Below are 23,609 nucleotides of genomic sequence, written 5' to 3' on the forward strand. Positions count from 1 at the left end.
AAGTAGGGTCCATAAACCTTGCTTTGCGAAACAGCACAAAAAACATTCACTTTTGGTGAATCACGTTCGTGTACAGTTGTTTCATGAGGATTTTCGAGCCCCCCATATATGCACATTATGACAGTGAACTTTACTGCTAATATGGAAAGTTGCCTCATCGCTGAATATCAACCGTGACATAAAAGTGTTATCTTCCACTTCCTCTAGAATACCATTGGTAAAGTTCACTCGCTTCACTTTGTCAGTGCCTGGAAGAGTTTGTACCAGTTGTAATCAGTATGGTTTGAGGGCTAAATGACGCTGTAACACACGCCACACTGTCGTGCGCGGTAATGCAAGTTCTCAGCTAACACGACGGGTAGACTTCCAGGGGCTCCACTCAAATGCTCGTCGGATTTGTTCCACTGTTTGTTCAGGAACGCGTGGCCGGCCAGGACTTTTGCCTTTACAGTGGCACCCTGTTTCTTCAAACTGTTTAAACCACTTTCGAATGTTCTTTGGTGATTGTGGTTTAGCACGAAATCGAATATGAAACGCCCACTGAACCGCGATCAATAATTGAATACGACTAATTTCAATAACACAATACGCCTTCTGTTGTGCGGACGCCATACTGCGCGAGACTGGCTGCACTCTCCAGGTCAGCGCTCGTAGCGACATCTACCGAATTTTTTCTGAAACTCTAGACCATGCCAATTACATCTAGCGCTGTTTCAGTTACCTAGTGACATTTATCTCAATATTATTATAAGTTAAAATCGGGTCATTCTTTTTGGGACACTTTTTCCCCTTTTACTGTATGTGATATAAATCTTCGATGCGGTGCCTCGTGAAACACCAAACACTACAAAAGCACCTACCATACAATCACCAACAATATGCTCATGTTCGAACTCGCTTAACTCCAACACAATGCACTCACGACCGCACAGAACACTGTTCTGACCACGACTGACACTTGTATCGTACTGGGGACACGGCACAGGTGGCGTTTGTGGCCAAATACATCAACAGCACCAGCTGCATGCTTCACTAACATCTGCATTTCTATTTAAACATGCATATGGCGCGGTGTTTCCAAATTTTTCTCCAACCCCTCTATCTAGGTGTACATTCCTGTCTCTTCCCACGTCCATGGTGCTGGTTAGTGTGTGTGTGTGTGCGCGCATGTTTGTGTGTGTGAAAAGACAAATCAAAGTAGGTAAGACAGATATAAAGACGGAGAATATACTAACAAAATAAAGGACAGGTTAATTCTTTGCTGGCTGCTGTGCATGTTTTGCACTACAGTGTCTCATAATCTTTCCAGCGACGATCGTTCTGACAAGTATGGACACAGACGGGCCAAAGTACTGTAACCTGAATATCCTCGTACGTGCGTTTCACTTCCAGAGCTTGTATCTTTTCTTTTTTTTTACATATCAAGTTCCGTAGGACCAAAGTGAAGAGCTAATCTCTAAGGTCATGGAACGTGTCAGTACATAAAAGTAATAACAGATAAAAATAACATGTTCATGAACCCGAAAAAAGTCAAGCCATAAGTTTAAAAAAACGCAATCAACAATACAACAAGAATCAGCTTATTTTTCAAGGAACTTCTCGACAAAATAGAAGAGTGACCCAAGAGGAAACTCTTCAGTTTAGATTTGAAAACACATGGATTACTGCTAAGATTTTTTAATTCTTGTGGTAGCTTATTGTAAATGGATGCAGCAATACACTACACACTTTCATGCAGAAGAGTCAACGAAGTGCGATCCAAATGCAGATTGGATTTCTGCATTGTATTAACTGAGTGAAAGCTGCTAATTCTTGGTAATAAGCCAATATTGTTAACATGAAGTGACAGTAAGGAATATATATACATTGAGAGGCCAGTGACAAAATACCCAAACTCGTGAACAGGGGTCGGCAAGAGGTTCGCCAACATACATCACTTATTGCCCGAACCGCCCGTTTCTCAGCAAAAATATCCTTTTAGAATGGGAATGGTTACCCCAAAATATAATGCCATACGGCATAAGCGAATGACAATAAGCAAAGTAGATTAATTTTCATGTCGAACGATCACTTACTTCAGATACCGTTAGAATAGTAAAAATGGCAGCATTAAGTCTTTGAACAAGATCCTAAACGTGCGCTTTACACGACAGTTTACTATCTATCTGAACACCTAGAAATTTGAACTGTTAAGCTTCACTACTCATATGCCCATTCTGTGAAATTAAAACGTCAGGTTTTGTTGAATCGTGTGAAACTATAAAAATTGAGTCATACTCTGAGTTAACGTTAGTTTATTGTCTAAAAGCCATGATCTTAGGTCATGAAATGCACTATTTTAAACAGAGCCAATGTTGCACGCAACATCCTTTACTACCAAGCTAGTGTCAACAGCAAACAGAAATATTTTAGAGTTACCCGTAATACTAGAAGGCATATCATTTATACATATAAGGAACAGGAGTGGCCCCAACACTGATGCCTGGGGCACCCCCCATTGGACTGCAACCCACTCAGGCCCCACATCGCAGATATTCTCAGCCGGCCGAAGTGGCCGTGCGGTTAAAGGCGCTGCAGTCTGGAACCGCAAGACCGCTACGGTCGCAGGTTCGAATCCTGCCTCGGGCATGGATGTTTGTGATGTCCTTAGGTTAGTTAGGTTTAACTAGTTCTAAGTTCTAGGGGACTAATGACCTCAGCAGTTGAGTCCCATAGTGCTCAGAGCCATTTGAACCATTTGAACAGATATTCTCAGCACTGTGAATAATGGTCTTCTGCTCTCTGTTGCTAAAGTAAGAGGTGGACCAATTGTGAGCTACTCCCCGTATTCCATACTGCTCCAACTTCAGGAGCAATATTTTGTGATCAACACAATCAGACACCTTAGTTAAATAAAAAAATATGCCAAGCGTTCGAAAGCTTTTGTTTAACTCATCCACTACCTCACAGAGAAAAGACAATATAGCATTTTGAGTTGTTAAACGACTTCTAAAGCCAAACTGTACATTTGATAGCAAATCATGTGATATAAAATGATCAATTACCCTTACATACACAGCCTTTTCAGTAACTTAGGAAATACTGATGGCATAGAGATAGGTCTAAAATTGTAAGTAACATTTGACGCGGCAACGATTGACACGTCTCGCTGATTTCAGTTTTCTGCCAACAGCATACATGTTGGCGGACGCCGGATATGACGTAGTCCTAGGCAACCAGCGCGGCTGCGCCTACTCCAGAAGGCACCGCAAATGGACCCGCAGGGACCCACAGTACTGGCGATACACGTAAGCGGCCTACCCTACCAGCTACATGGGAGAGCTTCAGGTCATGTGCGCCAAACGCTATGCAGCAAATAATGTACACTGTAGTAATGGTAGTTACGTCTCCCATTAGAGTTGTTTATCTTAATCATATTGCATCAATTTCACTGATCCAGTGCAGTTCTTGAATGAAATCAAGGGCACTTGTTATTGACTTGGAAAGACCTGACATATCACTGTAGGAATCGCTGCAAAATCTCTGAACTCACATCATTTTATTTTTTAAAAAAAGAGGTGAAAGTAGCTTTCACATAGCGTGTCACTGCAAAGTAATGTAGCTCGATGAAACTTGGACCATACAAGGAAAGAATTGCTACAGTATAGTACAGAAAGTAACTGAAATAAACAAGCAATGAGACGAACAGAGATGACTCTTTTATTCAAAGACAATAACTACACTGAAGTCATCTCGGTCTATGATGGTTCCCTGGATACGTGGTTCTTAATAGAGTGTTGATCAACATGGACGATAATACATGCTCTGCAACGTGCCCCCAAACTGGTCACAGGGTTCGTGAGCAGTTCTTGTGGCAGGGCCTTCCATTCGCCCACCAGCACGGTCGTCAGTCGCTGGATGGTGGTTGGTGCACGTGCACGTGCACGTGACGCAGCACGTCTCCTCAACGCATCCCACGCGATGGGATTTAAATTGCAGAAACGGGCAGGCCAGCCCAATTGCCGAATATCCTCTCGTTCCAAGAGTTTCTCCACCTGTGCAGTTCGATGCGGTCGCTCGTTGTCATCCATAAATTTGGTAGAAAATCCGAAGAAATTCTGGTCGTATGTAAAGTACACAAGCGGCAAGACGCAGTCAATACCTTCGCTGCGCAGTGCCGATGGTACTGTTACCGACGACTGTGCAATATTCATCAAAGAATCTCTCTTACTTGTGAAGAAAAATATACCTATAGCAACTAATGCAGCCAACAGTAAGTGAAAAAATGATGAAATTTCATATCTAAAAAACATTATTCTGTTATGTTTTTGCACTTCCACTGCTATGAGTGTGAATCCTTCCTGGTCATGCTGACAAAGTTTTATGAGTTTATTTGTAAAAGTGTAGACAGTTGAAAATAAAATGTCGTGTGGTGCCTCTCCTGCTCCAAGTCGGCCCGTTTGACGTCCAACCCCCCTTAAATGAAATTAAATAGCTAGGGTTTTGTTTACTGCACACACACTCTAATAGAAACAGTCACCTGAATTAATGAAAAAGTTGTAGAACCTCACTCATCTCCCTTAACTTACCGATACTTGATAAATTCATAAGATAAACGCATGACACTACCAGGCACACTGTCAAACTGAAACACAGAATGTTTAAAAAAGTGTTCCATACTTTGAGAGGTGGCAGTATGGACAAGGCAAAAACTCCAATAAACATGGTCTCTAAAATGCATACGTTAAGTGCCGTGAGCACCTGTACATCTTCGCTACTGCGAAACACTTTTCCCTCTACTGAACAGTGCTTAAGGCTCTTAAGGTATGCGTTTTAGAACCCATGATTACTGGACATTCCTTTTCTATCTTTTTTTTATCCCTACTACCATCTCTTAAAATATGGAATATTTTTAACATTCTTTACATTAAGCCACATTTGCTGCCAAACTTTAAAAAAAAAACAGAATCTGTTGTTGTACTGCATTGTGCGATCTTATAGCTGTGGCATTTCGGTTTATCGTGCTGTGGATACAAAAACCTGCTATAAAGAACATTCGTAGGTGTTGCGTGTGGCAGCTAAAATCGTCTATGCGCTTTAGGGCTTCTTCGCTCGGCGATGCTATTTATACGAGTGCAGGCTGGTCGGAAACAGTCTGAAAAGCTTGTAACGTTATTGCAGGGTAGGTTTTACTGAGAAATAATTGTTCATAAAAAATTCGAGTGATCACGCCAATTCCAGTTTAATTACCATTGATGTTAGCCAATCAGGTCGTTGTGTATGCAGATTCAAGCATCTGCAGGTGCTAAAATATGGTAATGCGCAGACGACTACTGGTCCCCGAGTTACCACTTATTCAAATGCTCATTACTAATTAAAAGATGACTTTCTCGGAAGTGATAAACTTAAGATGGGTGAGCAAAAGCTAAGTCTTTTCGAATACATTATGTTGAGTGGTACTTAAGTAAATAAATTAGTGAAATAAAAGTGAAGTAGAAATTAGAATATAAATGAAAAACTTGGTTTAGTTTAGAGAGTTATATACTGGCAAACAGCGGGCGGAACAGCAGAACAGAAGAGACAATGACCGTGAAGTCAGCAAGTTCCACATAAGCGGACGTGTTTCTCTGTTGTCACATGTGAGCAAAGGCCCTCGCCTACATTCCAAGAGCTAATGACCGTCGTTAAGAAGATTCTTCGAGAAGCTTTTCAACATGACAGAAGAGGCAATGACCGGCTCACGTGTTTCTCAGTCGTCACATGTGATCAAAGGCCCTCGCCTACATTCCAAGAGCCAATGACCGACGTTAAGAAGATTCTTCGAGAAGCTTTTCAACGTGACAGACGAGGCAACGACCGTGAAGTCGTTCACCTCCAGTGAACTGAAGTGAATAAATACGCGAGTCACAGTGGGCCCGAGAGACGAAGACAACAGACGAAGAAGACGAAGGAAGAAGAGAAGAGTACCAGTAGCTTTCAGTCAGTTTCGGTGCTGAAGACCGTCATGCAAGATGAGACTACATCATGCACAGACGCATGAAGTCCGCCGCTGTAATGGAATAGCAAGTAGCAGCCTCGGCGCCAGAAGACAGAAGTTAAAAGGTATTTCAAGACGGATTTTTACGTACCCAGGTGACTCGTGAGGACGGGAAGGAGACGGCCTCACATCAGCAGTCACCTGTGAGCTGGGATGAAGATCTGACAGCCGAAGACTGGCAAGCGGGAGTCCGTTGTTCGAGTCCGGGACACTGGCCTTCCGCCGCTGCGCCGCTCTGCTGGCCGACGCACAACACACGCGGCCGCTTAGAGAAGTGAAACACTGGGACGCCACATCCAAGGTATCACCATCCGATGCACGACTTCACTCGCAATAATTAAACGGGCCACCTCGCGCTACGCGTCTCCAGTCAGCTGGGCGAGACGGCAACACGAGATACACACCGCTACGCGTAATCAGACGCCGCCGCCGCCGCCGCTGCCGCAGCAGAAGGCTTCGCAAACGGCACAGCTGCCGCTCTCCGAGCCAGTACAATCCAGTAAGAAAACTATTGTACGAAACTTGCAACAACAGTTATCTTATGTAAAAATGCTGTTTCATTCTACCTCATACCCGAGCCAAGGAAGAACCCACCCTGCCCACATGTTGTTAAGAGAGAAAAATTAATTTATCTAGTATTTTCACCCTGCCATAATTCTTTAGAATGCTCATTCTGACAACTGACTAGCGTCAAAAGAGAAAACCCAATTACATTTAGTGACAGAATTTTTACAATTATGACAGTGATCAGTGATCAATGTGTTACAAATATTTATATCAAAAACAGTCTTTATCACAATTTATTTATTACGATGACCGGTTACGACCACTACTGTGATCGCCTTCAGACCAATGATCAAGAAACTCCTTCTGCTGGAGAATCACTCCAGCAGAAGGAGGTTCTTACTCATTGGTCTGAAGATGATCACAGTAGTGGTCGAAACCGGTCACCGTAATAAATAAATTGTGATAAAGACTGTTTTTGATAGTAAATAAGTCTTTTCGGTTTGAGGAAACCCAACGAAGAGCACGCTTGGCGGCACTTTGTCTGGCAGATTGAATTTAAACGTGCAACTACATATTGGATGGCAGGAGGTGAAACATTTCAGAAAGAGATATAGAGTCTCGTAACTGAAGAATGGAGAAGGAGGAGATCCAAAAAGAGTGGAAGTCAAGCTACTCTTATCCCACTGCTCAAAAAGAACAATAAAGGGACCTGTAGTAATTATAGAAGTATGACTCTACTAAGTGTACCATACAAAGTGATATCACTAATACTTCTTGAAAATCTGAAGCCTTTTGCTGAAGATGACGTTAGAGAGTACCTGGCAGGTTTTTGGGCAGGAAGATCAACCATGTATCAAATTTTTACCAATATGCAAATCTGGGGGAAGTGCTGGGAAGTCAGCCTTCGGTTCCTGGTAACATTTGTGGATTCATCAAATGCGTATATTAGTATACACTGATTACCTACAACCTCAGAGAGCTTGACATACCAACAACGTTAATTAACTTGGTGAAGGTGTGTACAGCAGAGACAAAAGCCAAGGTGAAATACCAGAGGGAGCTATCCAAGAAATTCAATATCAGAACAGGTGTGAGACAACGTGATGCCATTTTGCCACATCTTTCAATTTGGTGCTCGAGAAATCAACTCGGGAAATGAAAAGATAAGGTAATGGGGTGATTCTAAATGGCAGAACACAGCTATGAAATGTGCTGACGACATTGCAGCCATAGTGGATTAAGAGGAAGAGAGGGCACAAACTGTAACAGACTTAGCAAAGAAGCTAGTAAGTTTGGTCTGACGATTAATATGGAGAAGAATGAAATGATAGAAGTATTCAGAGAAGCCCCTAAAAGCGCCGCATTGCAGGATGAAATAGGGAGTATAATCAGAGTGAAAAATTTTAAGTACTCAGCACTTGGTTCACCAGGCATGTAATGTAAATCAAGAAATTAATCAACGTATTGTCAATGTGTCTAAAACTTATTCCAGTCAGGAGCAGATAATATCAACAAAAACCCGTCAGTTGAGATTAAGGCCTATAATGCAGTGACAGTACTGGTATTATCATATGGGACAAATACGTTAAGCTCCACAAAAAGAGGATGATCTTTGAAAGGAAAATCATGATAAATGTATTTGCACCAATCTGCGAAGAGAACTCTTGGAGAAGTAGAAAGAACCGAAACTCAATGACCAATTAAGCACCACACATCATGAAGAAAATGAAAGCGTGGAGAATAAGCCTCGCAGGGAACATTGCTAGACGGCCAGAAAAATGCTGGGTTTAAGCGAAAACCTGATGGAACTCGTCCAATTGGAAGACCAAGGAAGCGATGGGACGATGAACTGCAGAAAGACCTTCAGCAGTTAGGTGTCGATGAGAACTGGATCCAAAGTGCACACGATCGTAATCTATGGAGGAACATTGTGAGGTCGGAGCCATTGTGATGGCACATGTGTGCGGGCGCACATTGTCTTGATGGAAGATGACTTTCTTCCTTGCTAAACCTGGCCTTTTTTATCGTATCTTTTGTTGCAATTTGTCCACGGAGGTAGCATAGTATTCTCCAGTAATTGTTTGCCCAGTGGGGAGACAATCTACAAACAGAATCCTCTTTGCATCCCAGAACACTGATGCCAAGACCTTTCCCGCCGAAGGAATGACCTCAGCAGTTGAGTCCCATAGTGCTCAGAGCCATTTGAACCATTTGAACAGATATTCTCAGCACTGTGAATAATGGTCTTCTGCTCTCTGTTGCTAAAGTAAGAGGTGGACCAATTGTGAGCTACTCCCCGTATTCCATACTGCTCCAACTTCAGGAGCAATATTTTGTGATCAACACAATCAGACACCTTAGTTAAATAAAAAAATATGCCAAGCGTTCGAAAGCTTTTGTTTAACTCATCCACTACCTCACAGAGAAAAGACAATATAGCATTTTGAGTTGTTAAACGACTTCTAAAGCCAAACTGTACATTTGATAGCAAATCATGTGATATAAAATGATCAATTACCCTTACATACACAGCCTTTTCAGTAACTTAGGAAATACTGATGGCATAGAGATAGGTCTAAAATTGTAAGTAACATTTGACGCGGCAACGATTGACACGTCTCGCTGATTTCAGTTTTCTGCCAACAGCATACATGTTGGCGGACGCCGGATATGACGTAGTCCTAGGCAACCAGCGCGGCTGCGCCTACTCCAGAAGGCACCGCAAATGGACCCGCAGGGACCCACAGTACTGGCGATACACGTAAGCGGCCTACCCTACCAGCTACATGGGAGAGCTTCAGGTCATGTGCGCCAAACGCTATGCAGCAAATAATGTACACTGTAGTAATGGTAGTTACGTCTCCCATTAGAGTTGTTTATCTTAATCATATTGCATCAATTTCACTGATCCAGTGCAGTTCTTGAATGAAATCAAGGGCACTTGTTATTGACTTGGAAAGACCTGACATATCACTGTAGGAATCGCTGCAAAATCTCTGAACTCACATCATTTTATTTTTTAAAAAAAGAGGTGAAAGTAGCTTTCACATAGCGTGTCACTGCAAAGTAATGTAGCTCGATGAAACTTGGACCATACAAGGAAAGAATTGCTACAGTATAGTACAGAAAGTAACTGAAATAAACAAGCAATGAGACGAACAGAGATGACTCTTTTATTCAAAGACAATAACTACACTGAAGTCATCTCGGTCTATGATGGTTCCCTGGATACGTGGTTCTTAATAGAGTGTTGATCAACATGGACGATAATACATGCTCTGCAACGTGCCCCCAAACTGGTCACAGGGTTCGTGAGCAGTTCTTGTGGCAGGGCCTTCCATTCGCCCACCAGCACGGTCGTCAGTCGCTGGATGGTGGTTGGTGCACGTGCACGTGCACGTGACGCAGCACGTCTCCTCAACGCATCCCACGCGATGGGATTTAAATTGCAGAAACGGGCAGGCCAGCCCAATTGCCGAATATCCTCTCGTTCCAAGAGTTTCTCCACCTGTGCAGTTCGATGCGGTCGCTCGTTGTCATCCATAAATTTGGTAGAAAATCCGAAGAAATTCTGGTCGTATGTAAAGTACACAAGCGGCAAGACGCAGTCAATACCTTCGCTGCGCAGTGCCGATGGTACTGTTACCGACGACTGTGCAATATTCATCAAAGAATCTCTCTTACTTGTGAAGAAAAATATACCTATAGCAACTAATGCAGCCAACAGTAAGTGAAAAAATGATGAAATTTCATATCTAAAAAACATTATTCTGTTATGTTTTTGCACTTCCACTGCTATGAGTGTGAATCCTTCCTGGTCATGCTGACAAAGTTTTATGAGTTTATTTGTAAAAGTGTAGACAGTTGAAAATAAAATGTCGTGTGGTGCCTCTCCTGCTCCAAGTCGGCCCGTTTGACGTCCAACCCCCCTTAAATGAAATTAAATAGCTAGGGTTTTGTTTACTGCACACACACTCTAATAGAAACAGTCACCTGAATTAATGAAAAAGTTGTAGAACCTCACTCATCTCCCTTAACTTACCGATACTTGATAAATTCATAAGATAAACGCATGACACTACCAGGCACACTGTCAAACTGAAACACAGAATGTTTAAAAAAGTGTTCCATACTTTGAGAGGTGGCAGTATGGACAAGGCAAAAACTCCAATAAACATGGTCTCTAAAATGCATACGTTAAGTGCCGTGAGCACCTGTACATCTTCGCTACTGCGAAACACTTTTCCCTCTACTGAACAGTGCTTAAGGCTCTTAAGGTATGCGTTTTAGAACCCATGATTACTGGACATTCCTTTTCTATCTTTTTTTTATCCCTACTACCATCTCTTAAAATATGGAATATTTTTAACATTCTTTACATTAAGCCACATTTGCTGCCAAACTTTAAAAAAAAAACAGAATCTGTTGTTGTACTGCATTGTGCGATCTTATAGCTGTGGCATTTCGGTTTATCGTGCTGTGGATACAAAAACCTGCTATAAAGAACATTCGTAGGTGTTGCGTGTGGCAGCTAAAATCGTCTATGCGCTTTAGGGCTTCTTCGCTCGGCGATGCTATTTATACGAGTGCAGGCTGGTCGGAAACAGTCTGAAAAGCTTGTAACGTTATTGCAGGGTAGGTTTTACTGAGAAATAATTGTTCATAAAAAATTCGAGTGATCACGCCAATTCCAGTTTAATTACCATTGATGTTAGCCAATCAGGTCGTTGTGTATGCAGATTCAAGCATCTGCAGGTGCTAAAATATGGTAATGCGCAGACGACTACTGGTCCCCGAGTTACCACTTATTCAAATGCTCATTACTAATTAAAAGATGACTTTCTCGGAAGTGATAAACTTAAGATGGGTGAGCAAAAGCTAAGTCTTTTCGAATACATTATGTTGAGTGGTACTTAAGTAAATAAATTAGTGAAATAAAAGTGAAGTAGAAATTAGAATATAAATGAAAAACTTGGTTTAGTTTAGAGAGTTATATACTGGCAAACAGCGGGCGGAACAGCAGAACAGAAGAGACAATGACCGTGAAGTCAGCAAGTTCCACATAAGCGGACGTGTTTCTCTGTTGTCACATGTGAGCAAAGGCCCTCGCCTACATTCCAAGAGCTAATGACCGTCGTTAAGAAGATTCTTCGAGAAGCTTTTCAACATGACAGAAGAGGCAATGACCGGCTCACGTGTTTCTCAGTCGTCACATGTGATCAAAGGCCCTCGCCTACATTCCAAGAGCCAATGACCGACGTTAAGAAGATTCTTCGAGAAGCTTTTCAACGTGACAGACGAGGCAATGACCGTGAAGTCGTTCACCTCCAGTGAACTGAAGTGAATAAATACGCGAGTCACAGTGGGCCCGAGAGACGAAGACAACAGACGAAGAAGACGAAGGAAGAAGAGAAGAGTACCAGTAGCTTTCAGTCAGTTTCGGTGCTGAAGACCGTCATGCAAGATGAGACTACATCATGCACAGACGCATGAAGTCCGCCGCTGTAATGGAATAGCAAGTAGCAGCCTCGGCGCCAGAAGACAGAAGTTAAAAGGTATTTCAAGACGGATTTTTACGTACCCAGGTGACTCGTGAGGACGGGAAGGAGACGGCCTCACATCAGCAGTCACCTGTGAGCTGGGATGAAGATCTGACAGCCGAAGACTGGCAAGCGGGAGTCCGTTGTTCGAGTCCGGGACACTGGCCTTCCGCCGCTGCGCCGCTCTGCTGGCCGACGCACAACACACGCGGCCGCTTAGAGAAGTGAAACACTGGGACGCCACATCCAAGGTATCACCATCCGATGCACGACTTCACTCGCAATAATTAAACGGGCCACCTCGCGCTACGCGTCTCCAGTCAGCTGGGCGAGACGGCAACACGAGATACACACCGCTACGCGTAATCAGACGCCGCCGCCGCCGCCGCTGCCGCAGCAGAAGGCTTCGCAAACGGCACAGCTGCCGCTCTCCGAGCCAGTACAATCCAGTAAGAAAACTATTGTACGAAACTTGCAACAACAGTTATCTTATGTAAAAATGCTGTTTCATTCTACCTCATACCCGAGCCAAGGAAGAACCCACCCTGCCCACATGTTGTTAAGAGAGAAAAATTAATTTATCTAGTATTTTCACCCTGCCATAATTCTTTAGAATGCTCATTCTGACAACTGACTAGCGTCAAAAGAGAAAACCCAATTACATTTAGTGACAGAATTTTTACAATTATGACAGTGATCAGTGATCAATGTGTTACAAATATTTATATCAAAAACAGTCTTTATCACAATTTATTTATTACGATGACCGGTTACGACCACTACTGTGATCGCCTTCAGACCAATGATCAAGAAACTCCTTCTGCTGGAGAATCACTCCAGCAGAAGGAGGTTCTTACTCATTGGTCTGAAGATGATCACAGTAGTGGTCGAAACCGGTCACCGTAATAAATAAATTGTGATAAAGACTGTTTTTGATAGTAAATAAGTCTTTTCGGTTTGAGGAAACCCAACGAAGAGCACGCTTGGCGGCACTTTGTCTGGCAGATTGAATTTAAACGTGCAACTACATATTGGATGGCAGGAGGTGAAACATTTCAGAAAGAGATATAGAGTCTCGTAACTGAAGAATGGAGAAGGAGGAGATCCAAAAAGAGTGGAAGTCAAGCTACTCTTATCCCACTGCTCAAAAAGAACAATAAAGGGACCTGTAGTAATTATAGAAGTATGACTCTACTAAGTGTACCATACAAAGTGATATCACTAATACTTCTTGAAAATCTGAAGCCTTTTGCTGAAGATGACGTTAGAGAGTACCTGGCAGGTTTTTGGGCAGGAAGATCAACCATGTATCAAATTTTTACCAATATGCAAATCTGGGGGAAGTGCTGGGAAGTCAGCCTTCGGTTCCTGGTAACATTTGTGGATTCATCAAATGCGTATATTAGTATACACTGATTACCTACAACCTCAGAGAGCTTGACATACCAACAACGTTAATTAACTTGGTGAAGGTGTGTACAGCAGAGACAAAAGCCAAGGTGAAATACCAGAGGGAGCTATCCAAGAAATTCAATATCAGAACAGGTGTGAGACAACGTGATGCCATTTTGCCACATCTTTCAATTTGGTGCTCGAGAAATCAACTCGGGAAATGAAAAGATAAGGTAATGGGGTGATTCTAAATGGCAGAACACAGCTATGAAATGTGCTGACGACATTGCAGCCATAGTGGATTAAGAGGAAGAGAGGGCACAAACTGTAACAGACTTAGCAAAGAAGCTAGTAAGTTTGGTCTGACGATTAATATGGAGAAGAATGAAATGATAGAAGTATTCAGAGAAGCCCCTAAAAGCGCCGCATTGCAGGATGAAATAGGGAGTATAATCAGAGTGAAAAATTTTAAGTACTCAGCACTTGGTTCACCAGGCATGTAATGTAAATCAAGAAATTAATCAACGTATTGTCAATGTGTCTAAAACTTATTCCAGTCAGGAGCAGATAATATCAACAAAAACCCGTCAGTTGAGATTAAGGCCTATAATGCAGTGACAGTACTGGTATTATCATATGGGACAAATACGTTAAGCTCCACAAAAAGAGGATGATCTTTGAAAGGAAAATCATGATAAATGTATTTGCACCAATCTGCGAAGAGAACTCTTGGAGAAGTAGAAAGAACCGAAACTCAATGACCAATTAAGCACCACACATCATGAAGAAAATGAAAGCGTGGAGAATAAGCCTCGCAGGGAACATTGCTAGACGGCCAGAAAAATGCTGGGTTTAAGCGAAAACCTGATGGAACTCGTCCAATTGGAAGACCAAGGAAGCGATGGGACGATGAACTGCAGAAAGACCTTCAGCAGTTAGGTGTCGATGAGAACTGGATCCAAAGTGCACACGATCGTAATCTATGGAGGAACATTGTGAGGTCGGAGCCATTGTGATGGCACATGTGTGCGGGCGCACATTGTCTTGATGGAAGATGACTTTCTTCCTTGCTAAACCTGGCCTTTTTTATCGTATCTTTTGTTGCAATTTGTCCACGGAGGTAGCATAGTATTCTCCAGTAATTGTTTGCCCAGTGGGGAGACAATCTACAAACAGAATCCTCTTTGCATCCCAGAACACTGATGCCAAGACCTTTCCCGCCGAAGGAATGACCTCAGCAGTTGAGTCCCATAGTGCTCAGAGCCATTTGAACCATTTGAACAGATATTCTCAGCACTGTGAATAATGGTCTTCTGCTCTCTGTTGCTAAAGTAAGAGGTGGACCAATTGTGAGCTACTCCCCGTATTCCATACTGCTCCAACTTCAGGAGCAATATTTTGTGATCAACACAATCAGACACCTTAGTTAAATAAAAAAATATGCCAAGCGTTCGAAAGCTTTTGTTTAACTCATCCACTACCTCACAGAGAAAAGACAATATAGCATTTTGAGTTGTTAAACGACTTCTAAAGCCAAACTGTACATTTGATAGCAAATCATGTGATATAAAATGATCAATTACCCTTACATACACAGCCTTTTCAGTAACTTAGGAAATACTGATGGCATAGAGATAGGTCTAAAATTGTAAGTAACATTTGACGCGGCAACGATTGACACGTCTCGCTGATTTCAGTTTTCTGCCAACAGCATACATGTTGGCGGACGCCGGATATGACGTAGTCCTAGGCAACCAGCGCGGCTGCGCCTACTCCAGAAGGCACCGCAAATGGACCCGCAGGGACCCACAGTACTGGCGATACACGTAAGCGGCCTACCCTACCAGCTACATGGGAGAGCTTCAGGTCATGTGCGCCAAACGCTATGCAGCAAATAATGTACACTGTAGTAATGGTAGTTACGTCTCCCATTAGAGTTGTTTATCTTAATCATATTGCATCAATTTCACTGATCCAGTGCAGTTCTTGAATGAAATCAAGGGCACTTGTTATTGACTTGGAAAGACCTGACATATCACTGTAGGAATCGCTGCAAAATCTCTGAACTCACATCATTTTATTTTTTAAAAAAAGAGGTGAAAGTAGCTTTCACATAGCGTGTCACTGCAAAGTAATGTAGCTCGATGAAACTTGGACCATACAAGGAAAGAATTGCTACAGTATAGTACAGAAAGTAACTGAAATAAACAAGCAATGAGACGAACAGAGATGACTCTTTTATTCAAAGACAATAACTACACTGAAGTCATCTCGGTCTATGATGGTTCCCTGGATACGTGGTTCTTAATAGAGTGTTGATCAACATGGACGATAATACATGCTCTGCAACGTGCCCCCAAACTGGTCACAGGGTTCGTGAGCAGTTCTTGTGGCAGGGCCTTCCATTCGCCCACCAGCACGGTCGTCAGTCGCTGGATGGTGGTTGGTGCACGTGCACGTGCACGTGACGCAGCACGTCTCCTCAACGCATCCCACGCGATGGGATTTAAATTGCAGAAACGGGCAGGCCAGCCCAATTGCCGAATATCCTCTCGTTCCAAGAGTTTCTCCACCTGTGCAGTTCGATGCGGTCGCTCGTTGTCATCCATAAATTTGGTAGAAAATCCGAAGAAATTCTGGTCGTATGTAAAGTACACAAGCGGCAAGACGCAGTCAATACCTTCGCTGCGCAGTGCCGATGGTACTGTTACCGACGACTGTGCAATATTCATCAAAGAATCTCTCTTACTTGTGAAGAAAAATATACCTATAGCAACTAATGCAGCCAACAGTAAGTGAAAAAATGATGAAATTTCATATCTAAAAAACATTATTCTGTTATGTTTTTGCACTTCCACTGCTATGAGTGTGAATCCTTCCTGGTCATGCTGACAAAGTTTTATGAGTTTATTTGTAAAAGTGTAGACAGTTGAAAATAAAATGTCGTGTGGTGCCTCTCCTGCTCCAAGTCGGCCCGTTTGACGTCCAACCCCCCTTAAATGAAATTAAATAGCTAGGGTTTTGTTTACTGCACACACACTCTAATAGAAACAGTCACCTGAATTAATGAAAAAGTTGTAGAACCTCACTCATCTCCCTTAACTTACCGATACTTGATAAATTCATAAGATAAACGCATGACACTACCAGGCACACTGTCAAACTGAAACACAGAATGTTTAAAAAAGTGTTCCATACTTTGAGAGGTGGCAGTATGGACAAGGCAAAAACTCCAATAAACATGGTCTCTAAAATGCATACGTTAAGTGCCGTGAGCACCTGTACATCTTCGCTACTGCGAAACACTTTTCCCTCTACTGAACAGTGCTTAAGGCTCTTAAGGTATGCGTTTTAGAACCCATGATTACTGGACATTCCTTTTCTATCTTTTTTTTATCCCTACTACCATCTCTTAAAATATGGAATATTTTTAACATTCTTTACATTAAGCCACATTTGCTGCCAAACTTTAAAAAAAAAACAGAATCTGTTGTTGTACTGCATTGTGCGATCTTATAGCTGTGGCATTTCGGTTTATCGTGCTGTGGATACAAAAACCTGCTATAAAGAACATTCGTAGGTGTTGCGTGTGGCAGCTAAAATCGTCTATGCGCTTTAGGGCTTCTTCGCTCGGCGATGCTATTTATACGAGTGCAGGCTGGTCGGAAACAGTCTGAAAAGCTTGTAACGTTATTGCAGGGTAGGTTTTACTGAGAAATAATTGTTCATAAAAAATTCGAGTGATCACGCCAATTCCAGTTTAATTACCATTGATGTTAGCCAATCAGGTCGTTGTGTATGCAGATTCAAGCATCTGCAGGTGCTAAAATATGGTAATGCGCAGACGACTACTGGTCCCCGAGTTACCACTTATTCAAATGCTCATTACTAATTAAAAGATGACTTTCTCGGAAGTGATAAACTTAAGATGGGTGAGCAAAAGCTAAGTCTTTTCGAATACATTATGTTGAGTGGTACTTAAGTAAATAAATTAGTGAAATAAAAGTGAAGTAGAAATTAGAATATAAATGAAAAACTTGGTTTAGTTTAGAGAGTTACATACTGGCAAACAGCGGGCGGAACAGCAGAACAGAAGAGACAATGACCGTGAAGTCAGCAAGTTCCACATAAGCGGACGTGTTTCTCTGTTGTCACATGTGAGCAAAGGCCCTCGCCTACATTCCAAGAGCTAATGACCGTCGTTAAGAAGATTCTTCGAGAAGCTTTTCAACATGACAGAAGAGGCAATGACCGGCTCACGTGTTTCTCAGTCGTCACATGTGATCAAAGGCCCTCGCCTACATTCCAAGAGCCAATGACCGACGTTAAGAAGATTCTTCGAGAAGCTTTTCAACGTGACAGACGAGGCAATGACCGTGAAGTCGTTCACCTCCAGTGAACTGAAGTGAATAAATACGCGAGTCACAGTGGGCCCGAGAGACGAAGACAACAGACGAAGAAGACGAAGGAAGAAGAGAAGAGTACCAGTAGCTTTCAGTCAGTTTCGGTGCTGAAGACCGTCATGCAAGATGAGACTACATCATGCACAGACGCATGAAGTCCGCCGCTGTAATGGAATAGCAAGTAGCAGCCTCGGCGCCAGAAGACAGAAGTTAAAAGGTATTTCAAGACGGATTTTTACGTACCCAGGTGACTCGTGAGGACGGGAAGGAGACGGCCTCACATCAGCAGTCACCTGTGAGCTGGGATGAAGATCTGACAGCCGAAGACTGGCAAGCGGGAGTCCGTTGTTCGAGTCCGGGACACTGGCCTTCCGCCGCTGCGCCGCTCTGCTGGCCGACGCACAACACACGCGGCCGCTTAGAGAAGTGAAACACTGGGACGCCACATCCAAGGTATCACCATCCGATGCACGACTTCACTCGCAATAATTAAACGGGCCACCTCGCGCTACGCGTCTCCAGTCAGCTGGGCGAGACGGCAACACGAGATACACACCGCTACGCGTAATCAGACGCCGCCGCCGCCGCCGCTGCCGCAGCAGAAGGCTTCGCAAACGGCACAGCTGCCGCTCTCCGAGCCAGTACAATCCAGTAAGAAAACTATTGTACGAAACTTGCAACAACAGTTATCTTATGTAAAAATGCTGTTTCATTCTACCTCATACCCGAGCCAAGGAAGAACCCACCCTGCCCACATGTTGTTAAGAGAGAAAAATTAATTTATCTAGTATTTTCACCCTGACATAATTCTTTAGAATGCTCATTCTGACAACTGACTAGCGTCAAAAGAGAAAACCCAATTACATTTAGTGACAGAATTTTTACAATTATGACAGTGATCAGTGATCAATGTGTTACAAATATTTATATCAAAAACAGTCTTTATCACAATTTATTTATTACGATGACCGGTTACGACCACTACTGTGATCGCCTTCAGACCAATGATCAAGAAACTCCTTCTGCTGGAGAATCACTCCAGCAGAAGGAGGTTCTTACTCATTGGTCTGAAGATGATCACAGTAGTGGTCGAAACCGGTCACCGTAATAAATAAATTGTGATAAAGACTGTTTTTGATAGTAAATAAGTCTTTTCGGTTTGAGGAAACCCAACGAAGAGCACGCTTGGCGGCACTTTGTCTGGCAGATTGAATTTAAACGTGCAACTACATATTGGATGGCAGGAGGTGAAACATTTCAGAAAGAGATATAGAGTCTCGTAACTGAAGAATGGAGAAGGAGGAGATCCAAAAAGAGTGGAAGTCAAGCTACTCTTATCCCACTGCTCAAAAAGAACAATAAAGGGACCTGTAGTAATTATAGAAGTATGACTCTACTAAGTGTACCATACAAAGTGATATCACTAATACTTCTTGAAAATCTGAAGCCTTTTGCTGAAGATGACGTTAGAGAGTACCTGGCAGGTTTTTGGGCAGGAAGATCAACCATGTATCAAATTTTTACCAATATGCAAATCTGGGGGAAGTGCTGGGAAGTCAGCCTTCGGTTCCTGGTAACATTTGTGGATTCATCAAATGCGTATATTAGTATACACTGATTACCTACAACCTCAGAGAGCTTGACATACCAACAACGTTAATTAACTTGGTGAAGGTGTGTACAGCAGAGACAAAAGCCAAGGTGAAATACCAGAGGGAGCTATCCAAGAAATTCAATATCAGAACAGGTGTGAGACAACGTGATGCCATTTTGCCACATCTTTCAATTTGGTGCTCGAGAAATCAACTCGGGAAATGAAAAGATAAGGTAATGGGGTGATTCTAAATGGCAGAACACAGCTATGAAATGTGCTGACGACATTGCAGCCATAGTGGATTAAGAGGAAGAGAGGGCACAAACTGTAACAGACTTAGCAAAGAAGCTAGTAAGTTTGGTCTGACGATTAATATGGAGAAGAATGAAATGATAGAAGTATTCAGAGAAGCCCCTAAAAGCGCCGCATTGCAGGATGAAATAGGGAGTATAATCAGAGTGAAAAATTTTAAGTACTCAGCACTTGGTTCACCAGGCATGTAATGTAAATCAAGAAATTAATCAACGTATTGTCAATGTGTCTAAAACTTATTCCAGTCAGGAGCAGATAATATCAACAAAAACCCGTCAGTTGAGATTAAGGCCTATAATGCAGTGACAGTACTGGTATTATCATATGGGACAAATACGTTAAGCTCCACAAAAAGAGGATGATCTTTGAAAGGAAAATCATGATAAATGTATTTGCACCAATCTGCGAAGAGAACTCTTGGAGAAGTAGAAAGAACCGAAACTCAATGACCAATTAAGCACCACACATCATGAAGAAAATGAAAGCGTGGAGAATAAGCCTCGCAGGGAACATTGCTAGACGGCCAGAAAAATGCTGGGTTTAAGCGAAAACCTGATGGAACTCGTCCAATTGGAAGACCAAGGAAGCGATGGGACGATGAACTGCAGAAAGACCTTCAGCAGTTAGGTGTCGATGAGAACTGGATCCAAAGTGCACACGATCGTAATCTATGGAGGAACATTGTGAGGTCGGAGCATGGTCTTCAGGGTCCGTGATCGTATGGGTATACAGTATATGTAACTACGAGGGTGGTTTGAAAAGTTCTCGGAACAGAATAAAAAAAAAGTACTTACAACACTGAAACTTTTTTTTATTTTTCAATGTAGTCTTGTAGATTAATGCACTTGGTCCAACGATGTTCAAGTGCCTTGACCCCCATCTCGAAAATGAGATTCCTCCAGGCTCACAAAATAATTCGTCCACCAAGAAAAATTTTGTTTTGGGAAGAGATGGAAGTCTGACAGAGCCATATCAGGTGAATAAGGCGGGTGTGCCAACAGTTCATACCTTAGGTCATGTAATTTTGCCATTGTGATGGCACATGTGTGCGGGCGCACATTGTCTTGATGGAAGATGACTTTCTTCCTTGCTAAACCTGGCCTTTTTTATCGTATCTTTTGTTGCAATTTGTCCACGGAGGTAGCATAGTATTCTCCAGTAATTGTTTGCCCAGTGGGGAGACAATCTACAAACAGAATCCTCTTTGCATCCCAGAACACTGATGCCAAGACCTTTCCCGCCGAAGGAATTGTCTTTGCTTTCTTTGTTGGCGGAGAATCAGCATGTTTCCTCGGCTTTGACTGTTGTTTTGTCTCTGGGGTACAGCAGTGCACCCAAGTTTCATCTGTGATCACAAACCGGCGCAAAAAATCTTGTTCGTTTCTCCTAAAATGGGCCAAACATTGTTCCAATACGTCGATTTTCATTCGTTTTTGATCCAGTGTTAAGAGTCGCGGCACCCATCTTGCAGATAATTTTTTCATTTCTAATTCTTCAGTTAAAATGTGATATACCCTTTCAGATGACATCTCGCAAGCGTGAACAATTTCACGCACTTTCAATCTGCGATCCTCCATGACCATTTTGTGCACTCTTTCTATGATTTCTGGAGTAGTGACAAATCTTGGCCGATCACTGCACGGGTCATCATCTAAGCTTTCCCGACCAAATTTAAATTCAATCTTCCACTTGGCAGCAGTTCAATATGAAGGAGTAGATTCCCCCAGCGTGCCCTGGCAATCGACATTAATGTCCTTTGCTTTCATACCTTTCTTTACAAAGTACTTAATCATCGCTCGAATCTCGATTTTTTTCCATCTTCGCAAATCACTACACTGGAACAACAGAGCTACATCACCACCACAGCTCTCTTCCAAGAGCACTGACGTGGCACGCAGTAGGCAACAGTCCAATATCATGTAAACAACTCGTTGCGCTAGCGCTGTCCTCTTGTGGTGATTCCGAGAACTTTTCAAACCTCCATCGGCGGGTAACTTCAGTGCTGATTATACTGAAAACGGCAAAACATATCGAACTTTTTCCTTAATAATTACTTCTAGGCACAGCCTACCCTGCAACATCCTTATTAGCTTTTTATACTGTCTCTGACCACTCTGCATAAGTAAATATCGTGCAAGGCTTTCTGACGTATGGTACGACATACTTTACATGAATTTAGTCTAATTTAGAGTAACTTATATTAATTTTAAACCTCAGTTTTTACATGTCATTTGCGGGTAATTATTCCGCCTTTTTGCACGCGCACTTTTCAGGCTGGACGATGTGGGGCGGTACGACATGCCGGCATTGCTGTCGCTGACGCGACGCCTGACGGGGAACCCCCGCGTCTTCTTCGTGGGGATTAGCTCGGGCGGCAACGCATTCTACACGTGGCTAGAGCTGGTGCCGCGCATGCGTTCCGTCGTCAGGGCTGCCTTCCTCATGGCGCCCGCCGTGCTCTTCACGCAGCGACACAGCCTGCTCCTGAAGGCCATCGCCTTGTTCCCCGATAAGGCCATCGTAAGTCCGCCCAAACTGTTTTGCAAAAGTTTTCCTTAGCCATTCCAGAGATGGGTGCGAAGAGTGCATGCAGTTGACTCCGCTCCAGAAAGAGAGTAGTTAGGTATCCAACAGTCAAGCCTCCCTTGCAATTCAGCCAATTTGCGACATGGCTTACTTTCTCCTCATCTGGAGAAATTAACAGTTAAAAATTGACCTGGCAAGTGGGGCTATACAAAGATTTACTTTTATGTTTATTAAACGATACTGCCATCAGATAGATAAAAACATTTTAAAAAAACCAGCTGTAGAGAGAAATCACAATATACCAACGGTCTGAACAGTTCCAATATTGGCTTTATTCTTGTCGTATAGGCGCTGTCAGCGCAATAACTACAGTAGCATGTTGAATTAACAACTCTGTACTGCAGTAGTGCATTACACCAGTCAGTTGTAAGCAGGCAGTTTTAAGTAGTCTACATGCAGCCAGAATGTGTCAACACTGTTGTGTCACAATTAAAATTGGAGCAACATCTCTAGTTATTCGAGACATCCTCCAGAATGTTCTGAAGAAGAGAAAAGTGTGTTTAAAGTTTGTCCCATGTTATATTATGTTAACCGGGTACCTATAAACGACGGAGAGGCTCCGTCCCCACCACAGCCGCAGTGGTCCGCAACTCCACGACGACTACCGCAGTCCACTTCACCCCTATTCACCCTCCACTGCCCCACACTGAACCCAGGGTTATTATGTGGTTGAGCCCCCGGTGGACTCCCCAGGGAACATCTCACACCAGATGAGTGTAACCCCTATGTTTGCGTAATGGTGGTGTATGCGTACATGGATAACTTGTTTGCGCAGCAATTGCCAACATAGTGTAGCTGAGGCGGAATAAGGGGAACCAGCCCGTATATGCCAAGGCAGATGGAAAACCGCCTAAAAACCATCCACAGACTGGCCGGCTCACCGGACCTCAACACAAATCCACTGGGCGGATTTGTGCTGGGGACAGCACTCCTTCCCACCCGGAAAGCTGTGCATTACACCACACGGCCAACTGGGCAGGCTAAAGTTTGTCCCATACACTTTGACAGTCGAACTACAACTGTGGCAATCTGATCAAAATGCAAAATATGGAAAATTCTAGTCTAGAAAAAATCGCCAAAGGTGATTTAGTGTTACCAATACAAACTTACCACAAAGTGAGAAAGTCCAGAAAGTCACTTGAAGGGTCAGCTCTTTGACAAGGTAACCAATATTTAAGCTTATGTGATGTGCAAGCTAAACAACACCTCAAAGAAGAACTTTTCTACTGTTTTACATGGTTTTATGATTGCTCTGTGCA

At 42.9% G+C, this 23,609-nt stretch overlaps 1 protein-coding gene across 1 annotated transcript in view; it reads left to right on the forward strand.

Annotated features, from left to right (window-relative positions):
• Window positions 1–23,609, forward strand: part of LOC124619977 (lipase 3-like) — a 114,073-nt gene that overhangs the window by 20,618 nt on the left and 69,846 nt on the right. The window contains exon 3 of the mRNA XM_047146640.1: window positions 22,038–22,284. Within this exon, the coding sequence (XP_047002596.1) occupies window positions 22,038–22,284 (247 nt within the window). The remainder of the gene's footprint in view (window positions 1–22,037; window positions 22,285–23,609) is intronic.

The sequence above is a fragment of the Schistocerca americana genome, chromosome 6 (genome assembly GCF_021461395.2).
Source record: "Schistocerca americana isolate TAMUIC-IGC-003095 chromosome 6, iqSchAmer2.1, whole genome shotgun sequence".
Lineage (NCBI taxonomy): Eukaryota > Metazoa > Arthropoda > Insecta > Orthoptera > Acrididae > Schistocerca > Schistocerca americana.